The sequence below is a fragment of the Lemur catta genome, chromosome 21 (genome assembly GCF_020740605.2).
Source record: "Lemur catta isolate mLemCat1 chromosome 21, mLemCat1.pri, whole genome shotgun sequence".
Taxonomy (NCBI): Eukaryota; Metazoa; Chordata; class Mammalia; order Primates; family Lemuridae; genus Lemur; species Lemur catta.
Window position 1 is genome coordinate 18458270 of NC_059148.1, and position 21771 is coordinate 18480040.

The 21771-nt window shown below is 39.3% G+C and overlaps 1 protein-coding gene across 1 annotated transcript in view; it reads left to right on the forward strand.

Moving 5' to 3' along the window:
• CORO1C (coronin 1C) overlaps positions 1-21771 on the forward strand; it is a 71278-nt gene that overhangs the window by 29726 nt on the left and 19781 nt on the right. The window contains exon 3 of the mRNA XM_045534623.1: positions 15285-15407. Coding sequence (XP_045390579.1) covers positions 15285-15407 — 123 coding nt within the window. The remainder of the gene's footprint in view (positions 1-15284; positions 15408-21771) is intronic.

Consider the following 21771-nt stretch of genomic DNA (forward strand, 5'->3'; position numbering starts at 1 on the left):
TGTCAGCAGCTAATAGGGCTTATTATTGCAAACTCATGAGGCTTGTGGTTAGATTCTGGGAGAATGTAAAATCAGTTAGACATGATCTCTGTCTTCCAGGTCTTAAAATCTGAAGTGGAAAGTGTAATAGGAACAAACACATTAAAACATGTGTACAAGTACATGCACACATGCAGCAAGAAGCACACTTATGAGTGTATGTTTACATGTATGGTTTATGAGGTTTGTGAGGAAGATTTTATTAGAGAAAGTGATATTTTAAGAGGTCATTGCTGGAGGAATACGGGAAGTCCTCAATCCTGAGGTGCGGTGATTTAGATTAGCACACGTGATGCCTGATGTCTTTTGTAATGCTTCCATCAAGCTGTGGCTTGCCACTCTGCCATGACTCTTCAAGGTGTGGCTTAGTGCATTTTCTCTTTAGTCTTTCAGAAGATGAATAATAAACAGCAGTCTTGCTGAACACAAGTTGGCTTTGTGGTTTTGGCTATGAGGTATACTTTTTTTTCTTGCCACAACTACACAAACTGCCTTGTCGCAAGAACACACAGGTTTTCAGCCCCCTGTGTAATCTACCACGTTGGCATGAATAAGCCTTTCCTTTGTGGAGCAGCCACACTCGTGATGTAGGGCTGAGGCATTCCCTCCCTACTGTGAACCCTGGAGGCTCATACAGACATACCAGTGTTTCTGGTTAGGTGTACGTGTACACACACACACACACACACACACACACACACACACACACACACGTCAGAGGGAACCTGTAAATCCTGCCTTAAAACAAGTAAGAGTGGGGGGAATTGGTTAGAATTATATGCTCTTGATCTCTTCACATTGACTTGAATGGAGGATGCAAAATGGATGGCTCATCTTCTCTAATTGCATTCTCCTTCCTCCCTTGAGTATTCCTGCTGTGAAGGAACTTCAGTGTGTTGGAATGATGGCTATTTTCAACCTTGCAGTAACTTGCCTGGTGAGATGGGTCACTGTCTCTCCTTCTAGCTCCTTTGCTGTAGCTTTGCAGTTCCTTCTTGTACATATTTTTGTTTCTCCTATTTATTTTAGGAACTGTGTGCGAGAATATTTGGGATCTTGCTTTATTTGTGTCTATGAACTATTTTTTTTCCAACTCATTTTGCAGTATTTTTCAACGAGGGTTTTGTGAAAGAATTTAGCCCTACAGAAAATCATTTGAATGACTGTTTTTTTAGTTCTACCCAAGAAGGAACATAGCTGGTGCCTGCTAGATGCATAGGAGAGAAATTAATTTATTACATACAGTAGCTGCCTTAGAGCATTAGGATTTAAATCTCTTAAAGGACACTCTAAAGCAAGGTTGACAAGGTCTGCTTTAGAGTGTTTCTGTTGTTTGTTGAGGAAGAAATCTTGATTCACTTCAGTCAGTATTCTGCTAGTGAGACGTGGTGGTCTCTTCTTACTGTTCAGGATCCAGCTCACATGTTACCTTGGATTTGCCGAGATGGAGGAAATCATCCTTTGTGTTCTCTTGGTTGCTTGTCTGTACCGCTAGTACCACAGGCTGCATTGTCACATTGTGTTATAATTATTTTCTTATTCACTTAACAGATGGGGGAAGCAGTTAGAGTTATATGCTCTTGATTTGTTGACACTCCTGATTTCTTGACTCTCTTGGATAGGGGATGCAGACTGGGTGGCTAGTAGCCTTCTGTACAGGTTCTCCCAAGTCTTGCCTTACTGCGTTGTGGTAGGCAGCCCTGAAGATGGCCTCCAGTGGCTCTCATCTCCTGGTATTCATGCCGTTTTGTGGTTTCCTCCCACATTAAATATGGCTGACCTGTGTAACCACAGGTTATGGTGGAATTGATGGAATGTGACTTCTGAGACTAGGTCATAAAAGCTTATTGGCATCCACTTTGTTTCTTTTGGAGCTACCATGTTGTGAGGATACTTAAGCAGCTCTGTGGAGAGGTCCATAGGACCTCCTGCCAACGGCCAGCACCAGTTTACCAGCCATGGGGATAAACCATTTGGAAAGTAGATCCTGCAGCCCTAGTCAAGCTGCCAGATGACTGCAGCCCAGACAGACACCTAGACTCATAAAAGACCCTGGGCCAGAACCCCCCAGATAAGCTGTTCTTGAACTCAGAAACTGTGTGAGATAATGAATGTTTGTTGTTTTAGGCAGCTGGATTTTAGGATAACTTGTTTAAAGTAGCAATTGATGACAAATATATGTATTCTCAGAATATATTACTTGACTCATAATGGTTAATTCACACAATTCATATATGAATAATTCAGAATGACCTAAAAGGCCTTCTGGTGGTTTCGAGCACTATTTTTCCGCCTCTCCTTTTAAAAAATACAAAATATAAAATATATCTATATAGATAGATAGATTATATGTATATACATATAAACATTTTTAAATGTCTTAAATGAATAATTGAAGAATTCTGTGCAATAGAAGAGAGAGTTATATTATGTGGCAAGATTTTGTTATTCTGTGTTCTGTGATACCTTCAAAAAATGTGTTATAAGATCATAGTCACTATTTTATGCTTAACTTCAATTATGTTATTGGTGTTTAGGAAAAAGTCTGGAACGTTAACATTGATGGGACTAAAGGTGATTTTTATTTTCTTCATTATAATTACCCATATTTTTTTCAAAATATTTTACAATAAGTTTATTATATGCCAAGATTATTATTATTTATTTTTTTTTTTTTTTTGAGACAGGGTCTTACTCTGTCACTCTGGCAAGGGTGCAGAGGCATCATCATGGCTCACTGTGACCTCAAACTCCTGGGCTCAAGCTATTCTCCTGCTTCAGCCTCCTGAATAGCTGGGCCTACAGGTGTGCACCACCATGCCTGGCTAATTTTTCTATTTTTTGTAGAGATGGGGTCTCTCTGTTGCTCAGTCTAGTCTTGAACTCCTGGGCTCAAGCAATCCTCCTGCCTCAGCTTTCCAAATTGCTAAGAAACAGTACTTTAAAAAGTCACATTCATTTATTCACATACTCATTCCTTAGGCATTTGAGTACCTGTTACATTCCCGGACCTGTGCTGGGTTCTTGCTTTTAAAAAGCTTCAGTGACAGCTGCCCTTGATCTCTCTAGTGCAGAGCTTTGTGTGTGCATATAGTGCTCTGGCACAGCGATGTGAGAGATGAGTTCCACCTGAGCCTCGGAAGGCAAGGAAGACTCACAGGGAAGGAAGGTTCAGTTTGAATTCATACTTCTCCTGTGTGTAGGGGCAAGAGATGATAACAGAAGAGGAGCCCAGCCAATTCCCTAAACCACTAAGTGAGAAGAGGTGCTCTTCTCACTTCTAAAGACTCCAGAATGACATCAGATTGTACTTGGAGGGTCTTCTTCATAAACAGTGTCTCTGTTTTTGCACTTAGTAGGGTTGCTGTCATTCCTCTGTTCTACAGCTGCAGAAATTGAAACTCAGATTGAGTGATTGCCCAAGACTGTGGGGTCCTTTGTGGATTTGAATTTAGGTCTCTGAGTCTTTATTTGATTTGTACGTGTATATTTTTTACTAACATTTTTTGTCTACTGAGCATGAAGAATTTGTTTGGTATAGAAACTGTGGTCTAATTGACACTTAATCCTTTGCATTCTTTCTCTGGGATTAGGAAGCTTAATAACAAAAACACTAGCTTCTCATGGCTTTGATTCTGTCAGCTCAGAGAATTGTCTTAAGGTTTGGAAAGTACTTGGTCTATGCCATGCAGTGATGAAATCACAGCAGTTCGTATTTGTTGCAGGCTTCCTTTAAGTGCCAGGCGCCATGCTGATAAGTGCCTCCTTTCATGGGCTAGTTCAGAGGGAATGGCAGTCTCCTGATGGTGCTTTTCTGTGTGATCTGCAGTGGCTGCCAGCACCTGCTGGATTTGCATTGGCTGCATCTTCGTCTTACTGTACACTGCTGACAGGCAATTTCCATTTCTACAAATAGTGGTGCTCTGTTTTAGTCAAGGGTGGCAGCACCAGTAGCCTTTTGTACAGATGTGGGCGTTTGGCACTTGGTAGCTTTGGTGTTATGGACAGAGGATATCATTCGGTGCCAGCCAGTGTCCTGATGCGCCCAGGGGTGCCCACTTACTGCCTCCCGAAACAGGTTCTGTCTGATGCCAGGGCACCTTAAACTGTCAAGCACACGGGCTGTGAAAGGCTAGGGAGAGACGGGGAGGGGTGGAGGATACAGGGGGAGGGCACCAGGTGCAGAACAATGACTTCCAAATTATGTCACGAGCTGCCAGCCACACGAGCACTCTGGCCTCATTACCACATGAAGTGCCACAGAAGGGCCTTTTCATTTTCTCCTAGTGACTGTTTGCCACGGTCTTGCTGGGCTTGGGGGGAGGGCCACCCTACTCACCCCCAGTTAACAATGGAGCACAAAGTCCTGGCAGAAGGAACTTCACAATGTACCCTGGGGCTATTTTTGATGACAGTGAGTGGCTGTGACTCACTGTGAGAGGGTGCCCTGGCAGATGCCGGCTTTCCATCCTCCCTTCCCAGCCCTCCCCTGGAGATGAGCAGGCAGCCTGTCCTTTGTGCGCTGCCTGGCCGGCTGCTCCTGCTGCTGCAGCTCACTGATATGTCCACAGCAGCGGCCTGACGGGGCTCTGACAGTGGTTTTTACCATATATGGCCATCAGCGCGCCAGGCTGTCAGCTGGCCAGGATAATTTCCTTCCTTTGCTTTGATTGGCTGCACTGTTCTCAGAGAATGGTGGGATCTGGGAGTGTGTGGTGAAGAGAAGCCACTGAGTCAAGTGCAGAGAACGGTTAACCCTTTCTTGGGTTTGTGGAGAGCACTAGTCTGTGCTGAGCACACAGGCAAGTGCTGCTGCAAAAGCCCTTGGTGTGTAAATGTGATAACCCCAGTCTGGGAAAGCGGCTCTATCTTAGGCTGAGAAAGGTGCCTGAACACAGATGCCTCTGGAATAGACTCAAGGTGTAGTGAACAAATTTCTGCACTCATAATTTGTCCAGAGGCTGCCTTATAACCACGCGGAGCAAATTGCTCCCGCCAAGCTGAACGTCTGTGTTGGCTAGGGGTGGGACCTGAGTTCCATCCAGGGAAGACTGTGCGGGGAGGGCCAGTGGTGGGGCACATGCCTGCTTCCTCTGAGGAACAGGGGCTTGGGTTTCATTTCTGGTTGAGCTTTAAGTCATGAGTAAAAGATACCAGCTACTGAATTGGGTCTGTACTCCAGTCCTCTTGCTTGTTTACAACTGCTGCACGATGTGAACTGCCTGGGCCATGGAGCCCAAGGCATTTACCTAAAAAAAAAAAAAAAGTTGCAATCTTTTTCTGTCTTTCATCCCCACTTCAAGGAGGATTGATTTTCCTTCTGAGGCTCGTGGATAAGCCAATGCAAAGCTGCGATTGGAAAGGGTAGCCCTGGAGTTCTTCGTCAGTCACAGAGGGTCCCAGTAGAGAAATCTCTAGCATCATTTGCTCTCTGCGAGAGATTAGGCAACCAATTGTTCTCTTTTCTGATTTGATTTGAATGCTTTAATTTCCTATATTGCATTTGCATCTATCTATAGTTCTTTTGCTTTTTAGCTTTTGCTTTCCAGCCGAATTTTATTTTAACTAGGTTCTACCTCATTTTGGATTCCTGGTTTTGTTTGTTCTCTGCCTAGAAGCATCGTGTGGAATTACCTGTCTGCAACGATGAGCAGGAAATATTAGATTTTCACTTTATAAATTTGTTGTTAAGTCAGGAATTTAGGAAATACAGCTTCTCTGGTCTCTATTGCATATTTAGACATGGTTGAGTAAGGAAATGTTAACTTTTCTACTTTTTTGCTTTCTGACAATAAAATATTCATAGTTTTACAGTAATTTCCCTCAGGTTCTTAATGGGCTTTAAAATATGGTGTATTCAGTATTAAACACAGTTTTTTTTTTTTTTTTTTTTTTTGAGACAGAGTCTCACTTTGTTGCCCAGGCTAGAGTGAGTGCCGTGGCGTCAGCCTAGCTCACAGCAACCTCACACTCCTGGGCTTAAGCGATCCTACTGCCTCAGCCTCCCGAGTAGCTGGGACTACAGGCATGTGCCACCATGCCCGGCTAATTTTTTTTTTGCTATATATATTTTTAGTTGGCCAGATAATTTCTTTCTATTTTTAGTAGAGACGGGGTCTCACTCAGGCTGGTCTTGAACTCCTGACCTCGAGCGATCCACCCGCCTCGGCCTCCCAGAGTGCTAGGATTACAGGCGTGAGCCACCGCGCCCGGCCTAAACACAGTTTTTAAAGAGGACCTGTGATGCCAAAATTATTTGCTTGGCATTTTCACTTCTGCCCATGAAGACTGCTCTTTTTCACTCACAGGCAGGTGAGGTATCTACAGGACCACGCTGCCTCTCCCTGGCAGCTTTAGTTGCTAGCTTACCTTACCTTACAGGGTAACTCAAGCTGTATATTTTATTCCAGAACACCTCCTCTTACCTCAAGGTTGGTGTTTCTGGTTCCCTTAAAGTAAAGCCTCGTCAGAATGCTTTAATCCTGGGCTGGGAGCTGTGTGTGAGGGGCCAGCCTGTCCACAGGTCACAGATTGTGTGCATCAGTCTTTCTGGTTTGCTGCCTAGTCCGTCCCATCATCCACTCCACTCCCTGTCCCACGGCCACAGTCACTCTAGCTTCTCCCCGGGGAGCAGTGAGGGCTCTAGAAATTCCAATAGAACATGTAGCCACATAAATAATACTGTCATAAGAGAAAGGAAGTTGTAAAACAAGGAAAACCCACTTCAATAGATATCCTTCTGACTCCTTTGAACTCCGTATAGTGTGAATGGAGCCCTTATGCTCGGGTGGAAAACTTTTCTTCTGCTTCCGAGCACATGTGTGACTTATGATTCTCTTTGCTGAGTTCAAGACTTCTCATTATATTGCCCCAAGCCAGAAATGAGTTGTCGTTGAAATGTAGGCACATATGTGATTTTGATACTCATTTTTTCCTAAGTGAAAACTTAGATATAAAGTAGGAATGAACAGTTTGGAAAATCTTTAACTCTCCCTTATTCCTTGAGTCTGGTAATGTAAAGTGTCTTTGATTGCCTTCCCTGGGATGTGGTGGGGGCTCTTCAGGCCCTTACATCTGAGAGTGGTATAACCAGTCTGGATAGTAGGCACAGAGGACTGCAGATTAGAAGTTGGAAAAGTACTGGGAAGTGAGACAGCTGCCTGTGCCGGATTAGATAAGGGCGGCAGTATGGAGAGCAGTCAAAATCCGGCACCCTAGGAAGGTTTAGGTTTCTATCAGGAATTCCATAATCTAAACTAGAAAGCATTTGTCTGTGAAATGTACTAGAGGGAACTATTTGATTTGAATGATACAATGAGTGTTACTTTTTACCACCATGGGGGTTTATTAACTTTATGAAAACATATGCTAGTTATGAGAAAGAGTAAGCCAGCTGGGCGAGGTATTGTGTGACTTTGACAAAATGTGACATGTCTCCATTCTTGAAGGAACAAGTGATTATTAGATTGATCTGCCTTAGCACCGATTTGGTAGCATCATCAACCCTAATCTTATATTGAGCAAGTTAATGTGTGGGTTGAAAACAATTATGTGAGGAATCACTCTTACAGTAAGAAATAATCATTCTGAATAATCTTTTGTATAATATGTAGGACATATTGGAAGCATCCCAATTTGAAATTTGAGGGTTTAGGAAGGTGAAAATGTCTTCAGGTACATCTGCAATATACCATATCTCCTTTAAAAACATATCCCAGAGGAGAACTACTTTATTGAAACATATCTGGGGAATTTTCTATATATGTTTATATACATTTAGGATTTTTTGGTTGTACAGTACTGTCCTCAGTATGTAGGATGAGTATGTTTCTTAAATGTGGATTCCTTTTTGGAATGAGGTGTGAGATAAATAAGATACACTATTAGATGTAAGTAGAAGCTTTATGATTTTTCATTAAAATTGATGGGAAATATACTTGCAACTAGAAATACCATTTCTTAAGAGTTACATTGAATTTTCTGTGCCTAAAGATAAATGTTTTTGCAAAGTTATTTAAATTACAGACATTACTTTTTATACCAATTAGGTAAATCTCCCTCCCTGTCCCCCTTCCACCCAGGCCAAATGCCCTTTGGAGGAAAATGTTGCCTAACTCTGTGGGTTTAGTTGATGCCTCAGTCTCTAGGAGCTCTCCTGAGTCTCTTGGATACTTTGAAATTTTTAAGGTTTTTCCCCAAAGCCAGAGCAAATGATAATGCTGGTATCTAGGATGGTTTTCGCCATGGTGAGGGTTGCTGGCTGGAACGTATTCAAAGCCATTACCCTCAGCTCGGGCGAGCCACGCGGGAATTGTGCCATTACACCTCTCCCTTGTGCCAACTGTACACACGCTTCGGAGGCTGAATTTTCCCTTGGGCTCATGTTGCTTGGCTCTAGGCAGGCCACTGGATCTCTCAGATAATAATGTCTGTAAGCCAGTGTCCTGACCTATTTCACCAGTGTCCCATGAGTTTATGAATTGGGCTCTGGGCCAGAGCCTTTGGGAACCTCGGTGTTGGTCATTTTTGCCACTTGTTGAGTTGACTTGCTGATAATCCCAATCACTTGGAGTTTTAATTAAAGATGTATAATAAAAGCTATTCTATGGCATGTGATTTGGACTAGTAATAATCAATCAAAAAGATTTATTTAAAGCGTGATCTAAATAGCTGTTACTTTCTCAGCTAACTTCAATTCTGTGCTAGAAAAATAGTAATATTCTAGATGATGCAACAGAGGTGGTTTATCCTTAATGAAACAGTAGACTGATCTGATAGTAAAATGAAGTTATTTTATATGTTAGCCTTGGAAGATTGGTGGGAGGTTCTTAAAATGGCACCTTCTAGTTAAACAAGTTATCTAAAAGCTGGCGTTAAATTCTTATACATCTTCCTTCCTGCCTGAGCATTCATTTAAATTTGCTGCCTAGAGGTGCAGGTAAGCTGTGTTGTCCCCAAAACGTGGTGGATATCTTTCTGAATGGCCCTTCACAATCTAGCGAATTAGACACGGATTCTTTGGCTTATTCACTGGGTGATAAACGAGTATGTGTCATGGGGATGAATGAGAATTGCATTCTCATTAGATCCTAGTGTAAAGTGTCGTTCAGAATGAGTTTCCTCATCTTTACCATATAAGGCCATCATTAGTATGGTTTTCTTCAGTCTCCATGTACTTGAGCTCTCAGCAGTTTATAAGTGCCTAGCTCTGCATTTTTAATAATATATACTCACTTCGTGAATAATGTATACTCACTGGGCACAAATACATTGTTGTGCTTTTGTCTTGATTTTTGTTAGGAGTAGGAAGATATTTGGATATTAATTATATACTAAGAAGCTTACTGAGTGACTTTTTTTTTCAAGTTAAAATGAATAATAACCCCGGCTAAAAGCTAATAGCAGTTCACTAGCATTCCTCAGTCTAGCTTTCCCCTGGATAGCAAGGTAGCTGGTACTTGACCGTGTGCGTGTGAACGTCCAGCGTGTCAAATGATTGATGTACATTTAAGATGCCATTTTCCCCATACTTTCTTCTCATTTTTGTTCTTTTATCACTATCAGATATTTAGTCCATTGCCTTTCTCTTGTGCTGCAGTGTGATGCTACTTTCCCTGTTTTATTTGTTGTAAGGATTTATGGTGACGTCACAACCAGAGGAAGCAGCTGCTTGCAGAATATCATTTTTTATTAACTCTGATGTTTCTGATGGCCAGCTGCCAATTATTTTAACATTACTTCTGTGCCTTTTCCACAACACATGGGACAGTGGAAATTTTCTTTCCCTATCCAAATCTAGTATGGATGGTCAGTAATATTTTATTGTCTGCTTCTCGACTTTTTGCCTCAGTCTCTTTATTTAGAAGTGGGGATAATAAAGTTTGATAATAAAATAAAGGTTGTTGTGAGAATGAAGATATTAAGGTCTTCAGACAGTTCCTAGCATGATAAATATTCTAAAAGTATTAGCCATTATTGTTATTATTATTTGATTGTGATAGAAAGGATGGAAGTGTAGGCGGCAGTTGCCCTTTCAGTGATATTCAGGTCCCTGTGAAAATGTTAGATGCTAGTATTTTTATGCTACAGACTTACCAAGGCTGAGTTGGGAATGGCAGAAATGTATATTACTATTCTCAAATGCTTTAGTTGACTGAGGAATGCTAGTGAATAGCTATTAACTTTTAGCCAGGGTTATTCATTTTAACTTGAAAAAAAAAGTCATTTAGTAAGCTTCTTAGTATTTAATTAAGAACAACTAGTGCTAGTACTTTCAGATTCCCCTCAAAATTGCTTTATGTCTGAGCAAAAGTTCTTAGCCCAGATTGGAAAAAATCACTTGGTGTTCTTGGAGTTTCAGAGTTCAGTACTGTACTTTGCCATCAAGGATGCCAAATGTGGTTTTCTGGGGAGAGCCTAAGAATGCAGACTCTGAGATAAAGTAAAGCAATTCAGGTAGAAAACCTTTTTTCCTTGGGAGTAAAAAGTTTTTAAAATGTAAAGTTAGTAACAATGCATTGGTGTGTTTCTCAACTTTATTATATTTTTAATTCTTTTTCTCAAAATAGGAAATGTATCAAACAAATAAAATAACAGGACACTTATTTACTCACCCACAAGATTAAACAGATGTTAATATTTAGCCATGTTTATTTCATATCTCTCTTTTTTGGAAGAAAAAAAGGCATAACAGATGTAACTAAAATACCATTTTCCTTCCTTCTTTTCTCCTTCCCCCAGTTAATCATTTCTTCAAATTTTGTATTTTTATTACATATGTATGCATCTGTAACATACTTTTATGTGTGCCAACTTTTATGTAAGTAATATTTATTTCCATATTGAAAGATAGTGAAATTGCTTCTGCTTTTACCACTATTTCCAACAGTACTACAAAAAATATTCTTCTTATACAAAATGTGGGAGCATTTCTCTCACCCAGGCCACCTAGAAGTGGTATTGCTGTAGTGGACATCGTCACCTCTGCCCATTACCAAATTGCTCTGGAAGAGGATTGCTGTGGGATATTTTGTAAGCAGTTTATATGAGTGCCTCTGTCTTGACATTTTCACTGGCACTTGTATTTAGACTTTCTAATTTGTAGTTGTCTCTAATGACTAGTGAGATTGAGTATCTTTTTTTTTTTTTTTAATTTTTAAAAATTTTTGAGATGGGTCTTGCTCTTTTGCCTGGGCTAGAATGTAGTGGCATCGTCATAGCTCACTGCAACCTCAAGCACCTGGGCTCAAGTGATCCTCCTGCCTCAGCCTTCAGGGTAGCTGAGACTAGAGGCTCATGCCACCACACCTGGCTTATTTTTCTATAGTGACAGGGTCTCACTATGTTGCTCAGGCTGGTCTCCAATTCCTGACCTCAAGTGGTCCTCCCTCCCCAGCCTCCCAAAGTGTTAGGTTTACAGATGTGAGCCATAATTTTTAATCGTATTGCATTGTACTCAGAACATGCTGTATATCACATTGATTCCTTGGTATTTTTTGAGATTTGCTTTGTAGTCTCCTAATTGGCCATTTATAAAAATTAATGTTTAATGTGTGGTTGAAAAAAATGTATTTTAAAATGTTGGCTACAAGGCTAAATATATATCTATTAGATCAAAATTGTTAATTTTGTTACAGTCTTTTTTTTTTTGCTGAGTATTCTCCATAACAAAAATTCTTTTAAAATCTTCTGTATTCATGTTAATTTTGTCTGCTTGATCTCTTAAGTCTTTGTTGAAATGTCTTAAGATTATGGCCTTGTCATTTTCTTCTTAGAGTTCTGTCAACTTTCGCTTTAATTATTTTGAAGCTATGTAGTTACAGCTACATAGTTGAAGTTTATAGTGACAATGTAACTTTCCAGTGAATTGTTTCTTTAAATCTTGGGTAGTGACATTAATCTTCAGTGATGCATTTCACCTTAAAGTCTGTTTGTTCTGGTATTAATTCAGCTACCAGGTATATATTTTAATATGCCGCTCCCCACCTTTAGTTGCCTTTTAATTTCCTGTTTCTCTGGGATTGAATGAGTTTTTTAATTCCAGTGGCACTGCCCCCTCCTGCCTTTTGGAAGTCATGCATTTTCTTTCCTTTTAGTGTTTGCCCTTAATTTTAACATGCTTGCATGACTTAAAATCTAAAATTAGTCAATTTTTCTGCTTTTCTCTAGAGAAGGGCTCTGAAACCTTTGACCTCAGATCACATGCCTTTTACCTTACATGTTATTGTTTTCTAATATTTTATTTCTGCCTTGTTTTTATCTGTACTCCAATTAGTCATTAATACTAAGGTTTTACATAGTCAGTACTTATTTGTATTTACCATATTTACTGCCCCCCCCCTTTTTCTCACTGTTGTTTTGATGTCTCAGTCCAGTTCACTTTCTTTTCCTGAAATGAGTCCTTGAACTTAATTCTTTGAAATTAATTTTGAAATTCTTTAAGTCCAAAAATTTAATTTTGTACAAGGGTTGATACATGGTAAATTCTGTCTCTTTTTGTCTAAAATGTCTTTTGTTTGCTTTTTTTGGTCATCACTCTTGAATAATAATGTATCTTGGTATAGAATACAAGGGTTGTTTTTCTTAGCATTTCCAAGATACTTTCCCATTTCTCTGTTTCTATAATTGCTTTTGAAAAGTCTGCTCACCGTCAGATTACTCTGTAGGTAATCTGTCCTTTCTCTTGGTTGCTTCTGAGATTTTCTTTGTTTTAGGTATTTTACGTTGCACTAGGATGTGACTAGGTAGGTATTTATTTTCATTTACACTATTTGGGACTTGTGCCTCTTGAATCTAAAGGCTTACACATTTGAGCAATAGAACATTACCTGGGGTGGTAGCTCCAGGGGTACAAGTGAAAACTAACTCTCACATGGCTTTTGTGGGAATACAGTAAGAGAATTAGGTAAAATCACCTGGCTTAAGTGTAGTAGCTCTTCCTTCTTTAAGGAGAGACACCATCAGAGCTGTGGTAGAGTGGAGTCCAGCATTTGTTCAATTTTGGGTAACATTTATTGAGCACTTCAAGTGCTGAGACAGTACCAAGAACTTTACCTTCATTATCTCATTTAGTCCTCACATCAACTCTTAATGAATGAACTGCTAGCATTCTAGTTTTACAGATGAGGAAGGGGGTTGACAGGTGAAGTCATCTGGCCAGGACCTCCACAGCTAGGAAGTGGCCAGGAAGCTGGCCAGGACCTCCACAGCAGAGCTGTGACCCCAACCTGGGCCGTCTGCTTCTCAACCGTTGGTGCTTCATTGCCTGTAAATGACCCACGTGGCTCCTTCTTAAAACACCTAGATTCCATTTAATATGGTGTTCATTGACATTTCCTTTTTTAAGTCCCTTGCTGGTGAGGGATTTCGGGATATTAAAGCTGGGTTTAATTAGTTTTGCAAGGGAAAAGGGGAGGATGTGAAGAAGCCTAGGCCTTCGGACTGGACAGGCCCATCTTCAGTTCTCAACTTAGAACTCACTTTTCTCAGCAGAAAACCTTCCCAAAGACGATGACCCCATAAGCCTGGTGGAGAGCCCTTCTTCTGTGTTCCTCTGCCCTGTGCCTGTCCTCATGCAGCATGTCTCATGCTGCGCTGTCACTGGCTGTTTAGATGTCTCTCTCTGTCCTCTCTCTCCCACTGGACTCCACGCTTAGCCAGGGCAGGACTGCCCTGTTCATGTCTGTATCTCCAGCACTCAGCACAGTGTCTGGTCCTAACAGTTCACAAATAACACATATTTGTTAATTCTTAATGATGGAGTTAATTATTGTATCAGAAGAACTAACTAATAGTGACCGTTTTTTATCGAGTATTTATTGTATTATAATTAAATTTTTAATATTATATAATATATAAAATTTATTATATATTATGATTTATATAATCTATATAATATGTATAATGTATAATATATATTATATATTATAATTTGTATAATATATAATTTATTATATTATATTATAATTAAATTTTTCACATACCTTACACAGATAATTGTAATACTGAATTATGATTTACCTAAAAACGTTCTCTCATTTGATTCTTGTAGTAATCCCAGGAGGCAGTATTATTGTTACCTATTTTACAGATGATGAGCCGCAGCTTAGAGAGATTACATGACTTGTGTAAGGTTACCTGCTGTTTAATCAGTAAAGGCTGGATTTGAACCCACATCTGTTTGATTCCAGAGCCTCTGGCATTGCACTTTAGCATACTGCTTCTCTAGAGATTTCTACAGTCAAGTCAAATTAGAGAAATCATAGAATTTACTGATCTTGAAAAATTGCCAAGAGGCCTGCCCAGTGTTAGAATGATTGGCCATACTAAGAGAGCAACAATGACAGCAAATGGATTCAGTTATACATTGCGGTGATTCCTTTTTGTTCACCTGCTCTTAGAGCGTATACAACCTCAGCATGAACAGCATTAACTTGTTTAGAAAACAAAATAGCTTTTATCCACGTGTTGTTACACTGGCAGTGGTCTCAGCTGACACAAAATTGGTCTGATAAGCTGGGTTGTCTTGTTAGATACAAATATGTAACATAAGCAAATTGTGGTGGCTATTTATGACCAGCATTACACATTTTATTCTTAACGAGATGTGGAACTGGCTAATGGGTGAGGTCTAAGTTGGTGTTAATTGGACTGTCTGGCATTTCTGCTGAGTGAAGGCAGTGGAGAGACTGAGGCATTATAGTATAGTATGCCCTTTAGCCCCTAAGCAATAACTGAAGCTTTTCTTTTTTTAACTTAACTTTTTTTTTTTTACTTTAACAATGCCATCCATTTCCAGACCGTTAACTTGTATATTCAAGGGTATTGTCTTATTGTATTGAGAGGTATATTTCACATTTTGAATACCAAGATTCAGGGTTTCTTCTGTTTGTTTCTTTATACAGCAAAAACATCCTTATAAGTTATAATTTGGCTATTTTAGAATTGTATTTTGATAAAAAGACATATTCTCTTTTGCTATGTCTGTTAATGCAGTTGATTAAATAAAATCTTTGTGGTTGTAGAAATTTAGATCTTTGTAATTTGATGGAGTGTGCTTGGTAGTAGCTTTTTCTAGAAATGAAAGTTTACAGTCTCACTAGTTGACACTGACTAATACAAATGTCGTCATATGTAGACAGTTGAGAGTTTTGGATAGAGGTTATAAAAGAGAAATGAACCTGAGAAAACATTTAAACTCTATGATGTTGGTGCTACATAATAGGTTTGTTTCTGTCTTCTTTCAGACTGGTCGAATTGACAAATCCTACCCTACAGTATGTGGCCACACAGGACCAGTGCTGGACATAGACTGGTGCCCACATAACGATCAGGTCATTGCCAGCGGTTCGGAGGACTGCACAGTTATGGTAAGCTCCCCGGGTGCTGCGTGCACATAGGCCAGGCCAGCGAGACTCACCTGCTGCTTTCAGAAGTGTGTGTGTGTGTGTGTGTGTGTGTGCGTGCGTGCGTGCGTGCGTGCGCGCGCGCGCGCGTAGGCTTAAACAGCAGAAAGTCGTAGCAGTTTTGACTGTCCATTGGATTATATAGGACTACGTTAAAATTTAACTACAGATAAACCTTTTATAAGCCCTTCTATCAGAGGGTTGTCCTGTATTGTCTTTCTTCTTCTTTTGTGTATATATGTGTATGTACTTATTGGCCGTTGATATCTACTCTGTGGAATGATTTTTAGGGAAAGTAAAATGACTTTCCAATAATTCAATGAATACTGTTTGACCATATGACCTCCCCAGAAAAGGAGAGGAATAATTGCTGGCACAAACTGTATATGATGGTGAAGTAAGATGCCAAAAGAGACATGTAACAGGTATTAAGAGATAGTAAGATTTTTGGCAAGTGCTTATTTCCAAGATAATTTCAAAAGGTATGTTCTGTCTAGTGGAACCTGGTTAAGAAAGTCCTTTTCATGAAGATACGCAAACAAAAAACTGGAAAGATAAAATAAGTTCTTTACATTCCCTCGTTTAGACTCCAAAAGTAGGTTGTATATGAAACCAGGCTTTGGAGTACGTTTTTATGTAAAGTTTTTGTTCTTGATTATCATCTTTGGCTTTAAAATGTGATTGTTGGTTTGGATCAGTTTTTAATACTAGCCAAAATACATTGAAAAGGTTAGGCATAAGCATAGATGAGAATATTGCTGCCCTGGGAATAAGTGAAGATAGTCCCTAATTAATTTGTAAGTAGTCTCACACATGACAGGTAGAGAGCTCGGAGAACCATGCTACTTTTAGTTTCCTCTTCATTGTGTGTAGACTGAAACATTGTTTGGAAGGCTTTATTAATTGAAATTATTTTACATAAACACAAATTAATTCCTAAACTGTGTCATTTAAACATTTACCCACTTTTCCTCATGGGCTTTTGGCTGAGGATGTCTCCTCCTGTGATCTCATAGTTTTGGCAGCCAAAGCATATTAAAGAAATATGCTGCTGTTAAAAGAAATTGTTCCGATTAATGTGCTTTGCTAAATTGACCATTTTAATGGCTGCAGATACATTTTGCTTACGGAAAGGAATATTATTTAGACTCAATGCCAGAATCTTAAACTGAGAATCTTCACGTCTTCTAAGAGGCAGGTTTGACCCTTGACCCATCTCTTCCCCACCCCACCCCCAGTGTTACTGGTCATATTATACTTTTTTAAAAAAACTTTTGTATTATAAAACACACAGAAAAACACACAAAATTGTTAAGTGAAATAAGTGAGTTAAATGATTTGTTACAGATGAACACCTTGTGAACCACCCCTTCCGGGTCAAGAAATAGAACTTTCCCAGCCCCCTTTCCAGGTGCCCCATCCTGCATAAAGGCCATCTGCATTTTACTTATTACACCTTCATGGTGCAGTTCCACATGCTCCTCGGTCCTCCAGATTTCTCGTAAATTGGCAGCTGGATCCCGAAATGTGTTCACTATATTGCTAGTGTCAATTTCTTCCATCAGGAGGCACGAGATGTCATGATATCTGGTTTTTGGTCTTTTTGATTTGTGCAGCTATTGGTGCTCAATGCCTAGGTTCTGTAATTCATTAGGGGTTGTAAAATGGTGATAGTAAATTCTATCATTTTGTTTGCAATTTCTAACTGGTAAAATTTTATCAGATGACGTTCTCTCTTGATTACTATTAATATTTAGTTACTCAGTAAGCATAGTTCATTTAGGAAAGCGGGTTAAATGCTTGATTCTTTCCTTTTATTTACCCAGTTTTCAAGATAATGAATTGGTTCTCTGTCATCCTCAGAAGGTGACGAAATTAGTTTTTTTGCCCTTTCCTTTCATTTGTGACATATGGATTTGAACATATTTGATGGATTTCAGTCCATCAAAGCTCAGATTGCCAATGGGAACCTCTTCAAGGTTCCTGAGTTGCTTTGAAATGACATTTGTAGTCTTTAATAGCTTTCTTGCTGTCTGATATGTTAAGGTGTTTCAGGCTCACATTGGATATCTCTGCCCGGACTGTTTCTTTCAGAATTAGCTATTTCTTTCAGAAGCCCTGCTTTCTTTTAATGGAAAATGATATTTCTAGGTCACAGTCTGGGTGCTGGGGATGGTCATTATTACCATGATGATCATTATTTTTAATGGTCAAGTAAATGAGGCTAGAAATCGCATATATATTTAAAGATATGATGCTTTGTGATTTCATCCTAATTTCAGTTCAAATTCAGAATACAGACATACCTGTAGAATACAGGCATACCTCAGAGACATTATGGGTTGTGTTCAAGACCACCACAATAAAGCAAATATTGCAATAAAGCAAGTCACAAATAAGAATACATATGAGAGTTATGTTTACACTAAACTGTGGTCTATTAGTATGCAATAGCATTATGTCTAAAAAATTATGTACATGCCTTAATTAAAAAGTACTTTATTGCTCAAAAATGCTAACGATCATCTGAGCCTTCAGTGAGTCCTAAACTTTTTGCTGGCAGAGAGTCTGAACCTTGATGTTGATGGCTGCTGTCTGATCGGGGTGGTGGTTGCTGAAGATTGGGGTGGCTGTGGTAATTTCTTAAAATAAGACAGCAATGAAGTTCACTACATTGATTGATTTTTCCCTTCATGAAAGACTTCTCTGAAACATGTGATGCTGTTCAGTAGCATTTTACCCACAGTAGGACTTCTTTGAAAATTGGAGTCAGTCCTCTCCAACCCTGCTACTACTTTATCAACTAAATTTATGTAATGTTCTAAATCTTTTGTTGTCATTTCAACAGTGTTTACAGCATCTCCACCAGGAATAGATTCCGTCTCAAAAAACCACTTTCTTTGCTCATCCACAAGAAGCAGCTCCTCATCAATTCAGGTTTTATCATGAGATTGCAGCAATTTAGTCACATCTTCTAACTCTCTGGCTGTTTGTACCATATCTGCAGTTAATTCATCCACTGGAGTCTTGAGCCCCTCAAAGTCATCCATGAGGGTTGGAATCAACTTTTTCCAAATTCCTGTTAATGTAGATAATTTGACCTCCTCCCCTGAATCATGAATGTTCTTAATATCATCTAGAGCGGTGAATCCTTTCCAGAAGGTTTTCAATTTATTTTGCCCAGATCCATCAGGGGAATTACTATCTATGGCAGCTGTAGCCTTACGGAATGTATTTCTTAAATAATAAGACTTGAAAATTGAAATTACTCCTTGATCCCATGGGCTGCAGAATTGATGTTTTATTCGCAGGCATGAAAACAATCTTAATCTCCTTGTACATCTCCATCAGAGCTCTTGGATGATGAGGTGTGTTGTCAATGAGAAGTAATACTTTGAAAGGAATCTTTTTTCTGAGCAATGGGTTTCAACAGTGGGCTTGAAATATTCAGTAAACCATGCTGCAAACAGATTTACTGTCATCAGGCTTTATTGTTCCATTTCTAGAGTACAGGCAGAGTAGATTTAGCACAGTGTTTTTTTGTTTTTGTTCTTTGGGGGGTTTTTTGAGACGGGTTCTTGCTATGTTGCTCAGTATGGTCATGAGCTTCTGGACTCAAGTGATCTTCCTGGTCAGCCTCTGGAGTAGCTGGGACTGTGGCTAGATTTAACACAGTTCTTAAGGGCCCTAGGATTTTCAGCATGATAAATGAGCATTGGCTTCAACTTAAAGTCACCAGCTACATTAGCCCCTAACAGGAGAATCAGCCTGTCCTTTGAAGCTTTGAAGCCAGGCATTGACTTCTCTCTAGTTACGAAAGTCCTAAATGGCATCTTCTTCCGACATAAGGCTGTTGTGTCTACATTGAAAATCTGTTGTTTAGTGTAGCCTATGATCTTATTTAGATCTTCTGGATAATTTGCTGCAGCTTCTACATCATCATTTTCTTCTTCACCTTTCACTTTTATGGTATGGAGACGGCTTATTTCCTTAAATCATTAATCAACCTCGTCTAGCTTCAGGCTCTTCTTCTGCAGCTTCCTGACCTCTCAGCCTTCATAGAATTGAAGAGAGTTGGGGCCTTGCTCTGAATTAGCTTTGGCTTAAGGGATCGTTACAGCTGGTTTGATCTTCTGTCCAGACCACTAAATTATTTCTTCATATCAGTAATAAGGCTGTTTCACTTTCTTAGTGTCTTCTATCTCATTTTGAAATAGTATATTATAGTTTTATCTCTTTTGAGCATATCTGTTTAGCATTCTTATATTTGTAGTGCTATTATTGTGTTCTTTGTTCTTTTTTCTTATAGTAATTTGGGGATTTGGCTTTGTGGTTTTTTTTTTTTTGCTTATTTTTGTGTGAATTTAGATTTCCCAAGCTTTTTAGAAGGTGGCTTGGTTCAGATAGCTGTTCTAACTTCTCAGAGCCCCCTCTTCTGCCATCTCCAGGTACTGTTGAGAAACAGGGTGGCTTGCTTTTTGAGATTTCCTGGCCTGCTTTTATTTGGCCTTTCTCATTCCTTTGTCCGTCTTATTTCTATCCTGCTCCAATTTGATTCCATTCCCTGGGGTTTCTCCTTAGTGTAGGGCCTGTCCTGGAAGGGAGCCCTCTCTGGGTGGTCTGGAGAGTGCTGGGTGTAGATTGCTTCTGCCCCTCCAGACCTTTTTATTTCAGGCCCTCTGGCTCAGCAGCTATTGCAGAGGGCAAAACCCGTCCCCGTTTCTACTGCTGGTCTCAGATTGGCCTGCTGTTCTCAGGTCTGCCAGGTTCCCCGTAGGTATAGATCATTTGGCTGTTGGTTTGACTCTGCCCACTTGCATTTTGGGGTTATCCCCAAGTTTTTTTTATAAATATTGTCTCTGGAGTTTGTTTTGTTTTGTTTTATTATCTGCTTGCTCTGTGTTTTTATGGAGGGACTTGGGAAAAATCCCAAAACTATGCTGCCACCGAGGTCACCATTTTCTCAGAGTCCTCTAATGTTTGCGCCTTTATTGGTGTTGCTGGAGTGACCATTTTGTAAATTAAATAATGCTTTGGGATAAATCCTTCTAATTTGTTTTAAACCCTTAAGTATGGAACTGATATTTAAATCACTCTTTAATCATTTAATGTCCCTCAAATCATATGTTATTATTGGGGTAATTGAAGTTTTTACAGCTTAGCAGTTGAAATGAAAGTTTAAAGAAATATTTGATCTTCTATCCTACCTGCTTCTTAATACCTTATTTTCCACTTTGCTCTTCTAAAGGTAAAAGAACACTGTAGGATAGATCAAATGGTTTCAAACAACACCCCTCCCTTTTTTTTTTTCACAAACAGAAAAGCTTTCTGTACTTTCTTAAGCCTAGGTTATTGGTAGTAGCTCATGAGCTGCAAATAGTATAGTATAGTAGAGTAGAGTAGAGGGAGGATACCAAGAAGAGCCTGAGACTAGGAGTTCTGAGCACATGCAGGTCACTGAAATGCTCTCAGCTTCAATGCCTTACATATAAAATGGAGGTATAATAATAATGCCTATTGAGAGGAGCAAACGGAAGCTATAAATATAGAATGAGCTATTTTTTGTAATGGGTTTTGATGTATATCTGTAGTGGATTCATAGCAGCAAGATTACCTTTAACAGATATTTGGTAGAAAAATATATTAGAACCAATTTATGAAATGAACTGTAAAAGGGATAAAATTAGCTTTCAAAAAACTGCTTTTTGTGTTACTTATAGCATAAATCCATTAAGTACTAAGCATTTAAGCATTGATTTGTTAATTTTGTGAGCACTGATTCTGTGACAATGATGTCTCTTTGCAGTTTTAGGAGAGGGAATACCAGTCTTAAGGTATATTCCTCCATCTTTTAGAGGTGGCTTCTTGAAGCAGCCTAAAAGTAAATTATACTGAGACAGTTTACCTTTCCTATACTGCTTTTTGAAGCAATGCTTCATACCAGCAAACCACAGTTATGTAAATCCTACTCCCAGAAACTACACTTTGCTCCTAGGTTTTCTAAAGTTTTGGTTCTTTTCTTCAACAATATCTTCACATAGAGAGTTTTAGGATTGTGGCTACTACGTATTTTACTTGGGGAAATTTTAGCTCTAAGAAAATAATAGTGCTTTAAATAATACAAAGAGCAGCCGAGTTAAGTTTATCGGATGATGTTGATTCAACATTATTCCTTATCTGCAGGGTAGTAATCAAACACAAATGCAAAAAATGGCTAATTTAAACAATGGGATTGTGTAATTGTTTCTTCCAGAGCCTGGGGGATGGAAAGATCTTGCAGACATGATAATCTTAATTGTCTCCCGTATATGTATGGCCTGAATGGTCC